Source organism: Fusarium fujikuroi, chromosome FFUJ_chr01 (genome assembly GCF_900079805.1).
Source record: "Fusarium fujikuroi IMI 58289 draft genome, chromosome FFUJ_chr01".
NCBI classification, from domain to species: domain Eukaryota; kingdom Fungi; phylum Ascomycota; class Sordariomycetes; order Hypocreales; family Nectriaceae; genus Fusarium; species Fusarium fujikuroi.
In genome coordinates this window covers 3,011,948-3,024,279 of record NC_036622.1, presented here as the reverse complement: position 1 = coordinate 3,024,279, position 12,332 = coordinate 3,011,948, and the positions used below count along the sequence as shown (strand labels likewise).

The 12,332-nt window shown below is 48.4% G+C and overlaps 5 protein-coding genes; 2 read left to right on the top strand and 3 right to left on the bottom strand.

Moving 5' to 3' along the window:
- Window positions 1–1,487: 1,487 nt before the first annotated feature.
- On the top strand, window positions 1,488–4,265 carry FFUJ_01169 (uncharacterized protein; the record flags this gene model as incomplete). XM_023581728.1 has 3 exons in its annotated part: window positions 1,488–1,822; window positions 2,376–2,627; window positions 2,780–4,265. 3 exons carry the CDS (start codon window positions 1,488–1,490, stop codon window positions 4,263–4,265), a joined length of 2,073 nt encoding a protein of 690 aa, XP_023424373.1.
- Window positions 4,266–4,710: 445 nt separating this feature from the next.
- On the bottom strand, window positions 4,711–5,628 carry FFUJ_01170 (uncharacterized protein; the record flags this gene model as incomplete). The annotated part of the gene is made up of 1 exon (XM_023581717.1): window positions 4,711–5,628. One exon carries the CDS (start codon window positions 5,626–5,628, stop codon window positions 4,711–4,713), a length of 918 nt encoding a protein of 305 aa, XP_023425453.1.
- A 658-nt stretch (window positions 5,629–6,286) lies between these two features.
- FFUJ_01171 (uncharacterized protein) lies at window positions 6,287–7,156 on the bottom strand (the record flags this gene model as incomplete). Its single annotated transcript, XM_023581706.1, has 1 exon — window positions 6,287–7,156. One exon carries the CDS (start codon window positions 7,154–7,156, stop codon window positions 6,287–6,289), a length of 870 nt encoding a protein of 289 aa, XP_023424372.1.
- A 1,809-nt stretch (window positions 7,157–8,965) lies between these two features.
- Window positions 8,966–10,285, top strand: FFUJ_01172 (related to integral membrane protein; the record flags this gene model as incomplete). XM_023581695.1 has 5 exons in its annotated part: window positions 8,966–9,130; window positions 9,183–9,287; window positions 9,352–9,728; window positions 9,778–9,845; window positions 9,897–10,285. The coding sequence occupies 5 exons, from the start codon at window positions 8,966–8,968 to the stop codon at window positions 10,283–10,285; spliced, it is 1,104 nt and encodes a 367-aa protein (XP_023424371.1).
- A 190-nt stretch (window positions 10,286–10,475) lies between these two features.
- Window positions 10,476–11,714, bottom strand: FFUJ_01173 (uncharacterized protein; the record flags this gene model as incomplete). The annotated part of the gene is made up of 1 exon (XM_023581684.1): window positions 10,476–11,714. The coding sequence occupies one exon, from the start codon at window positions 11,712–11,714 to the stop codon at window positions 10,476–10,478; it is 1,239 nt and encodes a 412-aa protein (XP_023424370.1).
- Window positions 11,715–12,332: the final 618 nt, after the last annotated feature.

Here is a 12,332-nt window from a genome sequence, read left to right as displayed (position 1 = left end):
AGGGTGATGATCCGCCAACGTCTAGCTCTGCGTGGACTGAGCGGGAAAGGGCTAGGAAAGGTTCGCATTCAAGTAAATGAGTTGTTGTTTCTTTTTCCTGTTGGTGGTTCCACTTGGTCGTCAGCTTTGAGTGCATGGAAGATGATGCCCCAAGTTTCAAATCATAGCCCCTGAGCAATCTGAAACAAGCCCGCTTAGGTCCCCTGCGGAATTGACAGGCACAGATCCAAAAATGGAAAGATCTCTTTCATGGTCTGAACGATCGAACAAAGATACTTTTTCTAGAGTGTCAATCTTTGCCTTCTGGTGTTGTTGAGCTTGGGAAAGCTTGTGATGACGGGGATGATCACTCCTGGTTCTAGCAGGTGAAGAGTCACTTTTCATCCGAACTCTCTCCTTTTTACTGCAGATTCGGGTCAAAATAAGCTTCTTGACAACAGTTCTCGTCAGACATTGCTGGAGGACATGCCACCGCTTTTCTCTGGTACGTCTTGATGGAACCTAGCGCCAGGGCGACTAATGGCGGCTCGTTCAAGCCAGTCAAACTGCATCTCCAGTCTTTGAATGCCACAACACGGCGACGGCGCTTGGGAACACTAGGCTCTGGCGCCTGTATATCCAACACAATTGCTGTCCGTCCACACATCATGATATCAAAACAAGACCCACGGGCTAAACACTCCAGCAAGGCACTGTCGTTACTCTCGGTCGGTTGGCTATCAAGAGCCACAATTTTACGGTAGATACCCATCGTCCTATGCCGTCGTATTGTCGTATCCCTGCCTCATTTAAACAAGAGGCGCCAACAGCCTCCAGAGCCGGGGATCAAGGTAATCGGTTGGCGCTGGTTGCAAGCACCAGGCCTTAAATTAATACACCACAGCTCCAGTGGGCTCCAGGGGACTGACTAGCCGACAGCCAGCGACCGTTGCACCTAATTTTGAAAAGGTTTTGATTAAAGAACCCCCAGGTTCCATGTCGTCAACAAGGAATCATTTCCCTGTTGTGCTCGAGTCTTCTCTCTCTCTCTCTCTTGTTTGCGTGTTTATCTGTCTCTTGTTCTTTTTCTTTTCTTTTTTTCCCTCGCTCTTCTTCACTCTAACCCACATTCATTACACTTGAATCCGGGCTTGGAGCTGGACTCGTGCCTACAGTATACGACGGCGATTCAATTGCTTTTTTCCCTTACGCTTGTCTACCCCGAAACCTTCCAGACTTGGGTCATCCATTGTTACAGCTTTGAGCAACCTCATTCCAGTCCTAGCTTCTAGAAGGCCTCCGCCACACTCAGGTCCCGCCGCCGTTTGAGCTATTGCTGCCGTCAGCACTGCACAGTCACTTACATGGCCATATCGAGGTGAAGCTGAAGGATTCGCTCCCAAAAATAACAACCTGAATACAGTAGCGGCAGCACGAGGCACTCTCAGCCCAGCGATCCCTACAATCTTCCAACTGTCACTGTCACTGACGGGCAGCTGACAATAAAGATGCCCGCCATGTGGGACAGCTTCAAAACTGGCACTGGCCCCAGCATTCATCAACAACCACCTCGAGAGCTCAAGAACCGACCCTTTCTCCGCCAGACCCAGAGTTCGAGTTCATCACAAGCACTGCCACAGAATAGGTCCACCACGAGCGTCAACAGCAGCAACGGTAGAAATTCGAACAAGTCACGCGACAGCAACTACGACAACCAAACATATCTCCAAGACGACTTCGAAAACCGTCTTAACGGTCTCGGGATTCAAAACGGCCCTTTCAGATACGAAATTCGACGTGGTAAGACAGTTCGACAGCCATACAGCGCTGGCCCACCTCGTCTGTAAGTGCTACTTTCTTTCGTTCTATACTTTATTCCATACACTACATCAAAACCGATTCGGAACTGCTGCGCCGAAAGGATGCAACCCAACACAGCCCATCATAACAAAGGGCCCATCAAAAGCTTTGTTAGAATGCATGATGAATATGAGTCGAACTGGCGCAGCAGGGTTCGCTACATGCGCCCGCCTCATTTCAACACGCGCAGGGTACAACAAAGCGATGAAGGCTCATCAGCCTCTTCTAGCCAGTTGGGCATCGGCAATTGTTGGAGTCGTTCGTCGTCATATAGTACGCACGCTCAAGATCGACAAGCTTGCGTATCCGTACCTGTGCAAAACTTGAGACTTTTGTTCCAAAGTGACAAAAATGATTACCCTGGCAATCGACTGTCATCTTTACTAAATTTACCTAATCTTTTGGTCACTCAGGATTGACGTCTCAATTTTCTCGCTCCCTCCCTGAGGGTACCTTTAATGCTTCTCATACGCCTGATACGACTTGGCAATAGCGACAGTATATCTGTTCCTGACTAACACCTTATCTTCTCTCAGCTCCCCTGCTCTCGGCTCAGACGACATCCGAGCGAACGCTCCTCCCCGAAACCCTCGAAAAGGCGAGGACGACTCTCCTTGGAGACCTGCCTCGTCTGTTTATCTCGACGACGAATTCGACTCGAGCAAGCGCCACTCTCGTCACTTACACCATCGATTATCTCGCTCCAAAGCGCCTGCCAAAGACATGTACGGGCGTTCTGTCGAAATCTCCCCTCCAAGCTCCCCCGAGTTTGATGCTGCACGTTACGAGTGAGTAATCTTGGTTCTGAATTCTTTTTCTTGCAGGTTTCTTGCCTGGCTTATCAGTTCTTTTTGGAATTTGTTGGCACTCTGCGTGCTATCCTCAAAATGCGATCCTTCAGAATCAATGTACAATCACTAATATGGTGCTTTACTTGTAGACCAAACTCTCAAGATGTTTCACCAATCGATGAGAGCCCAAATTTATCTCAGCTGGATCTTCTAGGGGAACGCCGCCTCACTCCCAGACAATCACAAACACACCTTCGTAGCCAAATACCAACTATGCGTCGCGATAAGCCAACAAGCCCTGGTCAACCTTCGCCACTTCGCACGACTAGGTCAACCGATCAACTTGCAGATATCACCACTCCGTGGGAAACCATGGAACCACCGGCTAGCTCATCCGACATGCCCCAACAAACCTTTGGGCTCACAACAGTCGTCACTGGACCGCAGCGTACCACTTCTGGTAATCCTTCTCCTTCACTAGGACAGCGGATTCGCAAGTTTGCTAGAGCAAAGCCAGAGCCTGTCAACACCAGGCCACCATGGAATGGGGCAAGTGGCCGTGCGCCTATGGTCGATCCAGTTCGGGACGATCTAACTGTTGCACCATTGAGCTTGCAGCGTAGGGTCAGCAAGCGTGTTGGGCTTGGTCGCGACCCGTCTCCTGAAACACCTAGCGGCAATGCTGGAACATCTCGACGACTCCTACCTTCACGGTCCACCCAGAACCTTAAGGAGGCTTATAAAACACCATCTCCCGAACTCATTTCTCACTCGTATCCCAGTCCACCTAATACTGGCTCTCCTCCCTCTCAGCCCGCAATTACGCATGCTGCCGCTGCACCCATGCTCAATCCTAACATGGTCCCTGACCAACTCAAGGCAGTCAAAAGGAAACCATCGCCATCGAGTCACAACCCACATACGTCGTGGTCAAGTTCCGTTTATTCCGCAATGACAGAAGACACACTCCTCGGCAACAAACCGGCCATTAGCTCCATGGGGCCAGGAAGTCAGTCGACACCAGTAGACCTTTGGGTACAGCCTACTTCTCGCTTCAGTGTCACGACATGTAACACTGCTGCTGTTGCTGCGGCTGAAACACCTCGTTTATCTGACAGTGAAAGTCAAGCTTCTCCGCCGGACACACCGAAGCAGCAACCGTCAGTAATGGATCGTAGGCGACCAGTTCCCGGCGGAGATAACTTCAGGAGAGCTTCAAACGTACCAATCATCATATCGATGAAATCAGCTTCGCCATCTAATGATCGCCCAGCGTCTATCATTTCCACAGATAAGGCACTTCCCCCTGCGCCGCCAGAGATGCAGTCGGCAAACGATCGTGTGGCATATCTCACTGCTAGGCTTGACAGTCTGGCGCACCGTCGCAATAACATCAACAAGAGTATTAAGCAGATGACAGAGTTGATGCCCACAGACAGGCTTCTGTCTAATACAGACGTTATTCGCAAGCGTGAGATTGAAAAGAAGAAGGTGGAAGGGCTCAAGGAGGAGCTGGCAGAGATCCAGAGGGAGGAACACGACTTGGGCTTGAAGCTCTACCGAGCCAATAAACGTCTGGAAAGAGAGGCGGCTTTTGAACCCTCATCTCTCTGGGTTAGGCGCGTCACATCATAAAGAGTTGATGCTAGCGATAACGGTTTTGCCTGTGGGTTCGAGAGATTGTATCTCTCTATAAGCAAGGCGTTGAGAAGATATGCATAGCGGATGGAGTTGGGCTTCTTTGTTTTCGATTCTTTTTATTTCTTGGAGCCACATGTTCATGGTTCTGGTTGTGAATTATACAGGTACAGATTCTTTGATGGTTCAAAAGACCAACTACAACGGACAAATAGACCTGACAATGTATACAATTCACATCATGTTCCCCTTTAAACCGTGTTCTGGTGGGACATGCAGATACTCTTTTCTTCTGTAATACTAATAGCTAATAGCACAGATCAAATGACTATTATTGAACAATTAACCACATGCAGAGATTCCAAACTTCTGCTGCGGCGCCATTCCAATGGTCGTTGAAGCTACCCATACTTCTGACTTATCCTGGTACTCTCTCTGCTTCTTACCATAATGACCTCCTCACCACCGACCCAGGAGGACGCGGTCCATCACAACGGCCCTCCCAGCACCTCTGACAGTAATCACCAGGCCCACCATCCTTAAGAGGAGTGATGCAAGCGCACTCCTCGATTAGATAATGACGACAAAAGAGATAGACACCTGTACGAGGTGGCTGTGGAGGAACTTCGTCCTCTTTTGATTCCGTACTCAAAAGCCCACGTACGCCGTCGACCAGCTGTTCCGAGAACGATCGTTTATTAGGTGTTTCTGAGGCAGAGTTTGGCCGCGAACCTCCCTGATTCCCTTGGTCGATCTCTGGTGAAGAGTGATCCGACTCAGGAAGCCGCGGGAACGAAACAAGGTTGTTAGAATAGGAGCCGACAGCGGGAGGACCAACATAGTTCCCTGTTTCATCGTAGTGGTCTGATGGGTAGGTTTGTCGAAGACTGCGGCCGCCATGAGAAGCAGAATATGCCCTACGATTCTGATAGCTTGTGGCATATCGACCAGGTTGGCTGAAGTTTCCAGAATAAGAGCCTCTGGGCAATTCATGTTCAGAGCAAGGGATGCTCCTGGGCTGGTCGCTTCCAGAGCGGTAGCCTCTTCTGGAATACACGATAGCCCGAGGGTGAGTACTGCTTTGGCTTTGAGGAATAGGCCTAGGACGCGAGGCGTTTGTTCGAGGATTTACCGTGGTATAATATGTTCCGTGGGGACTCGGTCCTTCTATGTAGTAGGACTCCTCGTCTGTGAAATCTCCTTCCTCTGCTGCAGAAAAGTCCCCTGAGCAATGCGTATAAGTGATTCCACTTGTGGATGATGCATATCTGCGAGGCTCAACATGGCCATAGTCGACCTTACGGTATCCAGATTGTACGGTTTGGGCATGCGACGCGCTGTGGGTGCGTCGATGAGACATATTCGCTCCTCGGACCTATCTCTCTCTGTTAGTTCTCTCGATCGGGGCTTGGGAAAACCTACCTTGGTCTTTTTATGATCGTTATATTTTGTTTCTTGCCTCTTGTGTAATGTGCTCGGTAGTTGCAGAGCAGATACCAAAACAATTGATCACGAGAAGCTATCCTGTCGTACAGGTTACGTTACCATCGGGAGTGTTCCAGCAGAGCTTCTGGATAGTGTTTGTGTGTGTGGCTTAGAGTCTGACCTGAGCGGGATGGTTTATTTATACATCAATATTCAGCCGATGCTAGCGAGGCCTTTGACTGTTCGATTCGTCGGTTGATAGCATTGTTTCGCCGAACATGGAGTGTGCTGAATGGGGGTGCTTGTTCTCTTGTACGCCACGAGGAGACATCAAGCTTTGGCGAGCAGGAGCACGAACAGGCGCCTAGATCCGTTGTAAGAGAGAGAAATAAAAATTATATCGTGGTAATAAAGAGTGACAAGGCCGGACTAAATGCGTACGTGATTCATGTCGCTCAGTGGCTGTCAGTCAATGGAAGCAATCTCAAGGTTGTGCAACGGGTCACTCTTTATTTCGTCTAGGATTCCGTCCTACAGGACACAGTAATATCTAGTAGCGGTGATTCAGCTCTAATAGTAGATGTCTGATCCTTTCAGTTCTTTTCGTCCGAGTCCCAGCCCTGATAGTGCCTCAGTTTGATGAGATAGTGATAGTTGTGCACTCTTCTCCCATTAATCTCGGTATTCTCAGTATCCAGTAAGGCGATTTTTTTGATACTGAAGACCGCAACACGAGTCATGTGAGGAACATCAGGGTCGGGATGCTGCGACTCAACGAAGCGCATGTTGAGCGAGATTATGTGTGGGTGCCCTTCCTGGGCGATATCAACGCGGACGGAATCATGCCAGTCCAGCGGCAGGATAGGTCGCTCAGGGACCACATTCTCCACGCCCGAGATCATCATCATCATGCCATTATCATCCTCGTAGTCGACTTCGAAGGTAAGTTTAATGCATGTTGCGCTGCCGAAGGGAACTCGAAGGTAAGATTTGAGATCAGGGTAAAGCTCCATGCCTCTGCAATGGTAGATACCTTCGGGGTGCCACTCTCCGATGGGTCCTCCAGAACCCATTCGAACTTCAACACCGGTATAGGAGCGCTGGTGTCTCAGAGGTATACCCGTGCCAATAACGGCGTGGTGATGGTTCCAGGCGTATGCATCTGTGCTGTTGTGAGGGAAGAAAAGGTTTTGGATTCCAGAAGACCACATGGGTCTTCTGATCGGGGGAAGTTCGTTCCAATCAGCGGCATCGACATCGTTGTAGACGAATATACGGTGGACTGTCTTTGAGATATCCTTGATAAGGGTTTCGGCGAGGACGCAGCGTGACATTGAGTAGAAGGGTCTCTGTTCACTGTCTGTTCCGAGAAGATGAGGCTCGCCTTGAGGACCTCGCCCGCTGATGGACTCGAATATTACGGTGCGTGCCTTTCCGGCCACCTCTAATGAGTTCTCCGCCATTTATCGACTCCTTGGCTTCGTGAGAGGTTAGTCATGTTGGTTATCATGTACTTCGGGGACTTACCACCCTTCGCGGACCGCAGACTTGTAGGATCTTCGTCCTTTCTCTGTTGGCGAAGATTATGCATATGGAGGATGCAAAATCTACCTACCTTAAGTTAGGTAGTTAAATGATCGACTCCTCATGGTTTGATAGTTATAGTCTAAAGACAATGGCAGATGTGCGAAGCAGTGCCAACAGTTCCTCCCCCCACCAACAAGTTCAGTCTATACAATAGGCCTTCAGGCTTTGGGGTCCAATACAAAAAATTACAAACATCTACAAGGACTTTTTGCTGCCTGCCTCCTTAAGAGGTCACGTTTGGTTTGACACTAAGTAAGCGGGATTGTTGTTTTCTTCACTCACCACCAAGTAAACCGATGTTTATATGAAGTCATGAAAGTTTGGCGGGGCGGAGACAAAGTCGAGATGATACTCACCAGTGGGGATAAGCCAAGCTCCTCTCGATGATCGTTGTCAGTTCTCACAAAGATAGCTTGGACAAGGCCTCGATGCCCCCGGGAGTACAGCGCCGGGAAATGTGGGCTTGCTCGGTCTCCTTGTCCGCATCCATCGGAGCTACAGGGTATCATCCACGTCTAAAAACAGCAACTTGGGCGAAGTGTCTCATGATTACCTCGTGCTTTGATTGCTTTAAAGCATGTTTTAGGTGACAGCAGAAACAGCTATTGTTATGTGAAATTGTAAAATGTTATCTATGGAATGTACACAATGATGTAAAATGAACCAAGAGAATCAAGGCTTTTGCAGGCTTTTTTTTTATGTTTTTGACCACACATCTCATCTCATTTTATAGTGTTCCATAGGGAAGTTAGATCGATGTTGTAAAATCTTTGCATATGGCATGGAGGAGAAACAAGCTGCCTTTTGTGCCAAGCACCGTGAAAAGTATCAAGATAATGTCCTACTGATATGAAAGCAACTATAAGCATAATATGTTTTTCAAATCTCGATTTGAACCATTTTTTTACCTATTCAATGCCCTCGTGTGACTTAGTCGTTGCTTTTTCTGTTGTTCCTGGATTATCCTTGAATTCACCTGCAACAAATAATATGATGGAACAAAGTGAAGCAGAAGGAAAGCAGACCGCAAGTCGCCATTCGCCGCGATTCACCGATGTTTGGACTTTTCGTCTAGGACAAATGAATCATTCTGTTTCCACTTATTACAAAGAGTCACTCGCAGGGAAGAAAAGCAAAGTGTAGACCAGCACCGAAGGAGCCTACAGAATAACACAATATCTTCCAGGTGCAGAAATCAGATGAAGCCAATGTCAGAGACTTTGAAAAGAAACTCTAGTTCTTATCTCCTATCATAAAGTTACGATTGAACACCCCGTAGTAGCTGGCCGTCCCTGGGTAGCAAATTGCTGATATAGCTTGAAGTGATATAGCTGACTACTTCACAAGTGGATGGCCTCAAACAAGCCGTCATTACTGTGACGGCTGAGATAGTTTGTTGAGTACTAGGGTACCCAGGATTGATTCTCTGGATATCATGAGCCATAATTGGAGGTCTTTCCTGTTATTAATATATTGTATACCATTAACCCCGTGCACAAAAGCAACAAGAATGCAGAGTCTTGTTTCTAGTGCCCCCGGTCGAAACCGAAGCCAGATCAAGAGACTCAGAAAGGGTCAAGTTTTTTATTATAAATCATCCCTCTCCGGACCAGTTTCTCCACGGTGATGGCGTCTCAGTGTTACCATAGCACTGAGCACATGCCTCACGTCTTCAATTGTCCATGATGATCTCGGAGGATATCCCAAGCGAGAGCAACGCAGTGCTGATTTACGCCCCAAGCGTTGCTTTCTTCATTGTGACGCCTATCTTTATCCTTTTCCGCTTTTGGAGTCGTGTAGCTAGGCGATCGAGTCTGGGTTGGGATGACACAACCATCATTATATCCTTTGTAAGTCATGCCTGATACTGGTACTCACAAAGGGCCGACACTAACGAAATAGTTCTCGGCCTCGACGGTACAAACTGTCATGGTAGTGTCCTGCAGCTACGGATTTGGTCGTCATATTGAAACCTTGACCACAGATGACAAGTTGATGGCACTCAAGGTGAGTAGCATCTACTACATAACTTCAACAACAATTCACTTAATGATAACTCTAACTCCTCTAGTTATTCCATGTCGCCCAGATATTCTACAAACTCACTGCGAATCTCGCCAGAATATCGATACACCTACTATATCTCCGCATATTTATCCAAAACTGGTTTCGCAGGTGTTGCTATACCCTCATAGGCACCATTGCCTGTTATATGTCTATAGCCTCAGCCTTATCAATCTGGCAGTGCCAGCCGCTCAGGGGTGCCTGGGACAAATCTATCCAGTCAACTTGCATTAGCCTCAACAAGAACTGGCACGCGAATGCTGGGTTGTCCATTGGCACCGATACCTTGATATTGATGTTACCAATGCAGCCTATATGGATAAGTCAACTACCCGCCGCGCACAAACGTGCACTCATGATAGTTCTCACCAGGGGCGGCGGCGTGTAAGTGAGATCCGGCCAGACAAGTACTAGGTGAACTCATTCTACTTAGTGTTATAGTGACATCCATCGTGCGCATGACAACCCTCGATCTGGCAACCAAAACTCTTGATACGACATGTACGTGTCTTGTGTGAAAATACAAAGTTGAACTCACTGACAGTGTTCTAGTCGAAATTAGCTCCACCGTGTGGACTATAATCGAACAGAATTTAGCTATTATCTGCACATGTCTCCCTATGTGCCGCATCCCCATCGCTATTATCCTCCCATCATGTTTCCCTAATTCAAATTCAAATAAATCTTCACACAGTGTTTCTCAACGCATAGATGGAACTCGAGTTCAGACTGGAGCTTGGAATCCTTATGTTGGGCCTAGAAGTGCACAAGGTCTTACACGAAGTGTCGTCCTTCCAAACGATGAAGCAAGCGAGGAAGTCATATTGGGCTCTTTAGAAAGAACCGATACGCCGTCCACGTTGGCAAGTGCTGCTGGTGTGATAAGAAAGACTGTTGAGTATGGGGTCACATACGAGGTTAACCCAGAGGCCAACCCATAGGTAGTCTGGGGCAAGGGGTACATGGCAAACTTTCAGGTCTATACATGTTGTTTTTCTCTTTATTCTCATCTTGTCAACCATCTAAAGTCATACTATGGGTGAAGCTTACTCGGGGAGAGCATAGAATATTTGATCCATGTATTTTTTTTTTGTACAGATATGATATACACTGGAGGGAACAGCGGAGAAACTAACTCATGCCCTCCATAAACTCAACGCGATCGAGAATCATCTGACGGTAACCCATGTACTCCTTCAGACCTTCCCACTCAGGGCCCGACTCCTCTCCATGCCTCCAGGGCTCCTTGAAACCCCAGGCACAAGCAATCTTGTCCATAGCAGCTCGCTCCTCTTCCCTCAGCCACCTGAGACGCAGTGGTGTGCCAGGCGCCCAAGTCACACGCTTCATCTGATCCTTGTTACTTAATTTGGCAATCATACCCATTGATCCCACAACCAAGAAATATCCAGAGATACCAGCAACGCCGAGGCCTGTTGCTGTGGATATATCCATAGTGTTCTGCCAGTAGGCAGCATATGCTGAAGCAAGACCAAAGATACCAAAGGGAAGAGAGCCAAGGGCGAGAGCAGGGGTAGTGGAGTGCTTGATAAGCTTCTGACGTTTGAATGCGGGAAGACTGAAGGAGGCCTCAACAACGCCCAGTGCTGAATCTAGATTCTTGGCGTCAATAGCAGTCTGCAAAGCCATATCGGCGACGCCTTTCTCAATCGCTTTGACTGCAGCGTTGGGGTTTGAAGCCACGTATTGGACCACTCCATTCTTGACAACCGGCTTCTTCTTGGTCGCAAACATCTCGAACACGGCAGGAAGCGACTCAGGCCGGCCTAGCGAGGCCTGAATAGCAACGTAGAGTTCAAGGAAGGCGGGTGTTATCTCGACATTGGGCTGCGAAATGATTGCATAGGCCGAGTACGAGATCTTTTTGACGCTATCGGCAAGTTGAGGGTCCATAGAATTTGGCCTTTGGCCAGTTCGCTCTGCTCCCAGCTCCATGAGCTTTGATGTGGATGTCCGCGATTGAGCCTCGGCCCTGTGGATTTGAGGTTGGAGGGCTTGAGCAGCCTTGAGGCACGTCTCAAGGGCCGCAGTCGTCAGTTGCTTCGCCGGAATTCCATCTGTGGCCAGGAACTTCTCCTTTGTGCTCTCTACGATATTTGCCAGTTGTGTCGGATCAGTCAATTGTCGAGGGACTTTATCGGCATCGGCCGGCTGGATATTGAGGTCTGGGTATGTTGATGCGGTCGCAGCCCATCGTGCGCGCGGGCCCTTTATCGTTGTCCTTCTCCTATGACGAATGGCAGCTAGGAGCGTTCCGCTAATGAAGGCTTGGTTTGCGATTGTCGGTGTTGGTGTAAAAGCGCATCGATGGCAGATATTGCCAATGTGCCGGGTACCGACTCGTGACATGGTTTTGTGTCCAAGAGATAATGGCCAGTTTTGGTTTCTAGGAGCCCCAGCCGTTTCTTTATCCCCGATTGCCCACGTCCTTCTTAAGTAAAAATCTTCCGGTCTTGTTTGTCGTTGATGCTATTTAGAACCCGACTTTGAATTTCGCAGCCATGATACGCGAGCGGGAAGCCCCCACCTGTTGGTGATTGGCGATTGTGATAGGCTGCTCACTTCCATGCAAATTCTAGTGGAAGCCAACTTTATAAGTCATATCGCCCGTTGAATATTTAAACAGGACCAGGTGCTGTGCTTGCAAAACTGCTCATCTTTCTTACAGGTAATTACCTATAGTCATCCTGATTGCAGTAAAATGAATCGCTTTTTCTGGCTTATGTTGTCATGGTCGCATCAGTGAAGCTCTAAATAATCGAAGCCTGAGATCCATATCTTCAGGAACTTTGGGTTAGAAGAAAGCGGGGCGAAGCCCAGACCATCCATGCCCAGCGTGTCCACTGTAAGTAGCGGTGCTGCCTTCCGTAGGTTCTTTCCATGCAGCGTAAGCGTGCCATTGGCCATGACGAAACATGAGGTGGCTCTTGCCTTGGAGTATCCAAACTGATCCAGTACCTTGGGCTC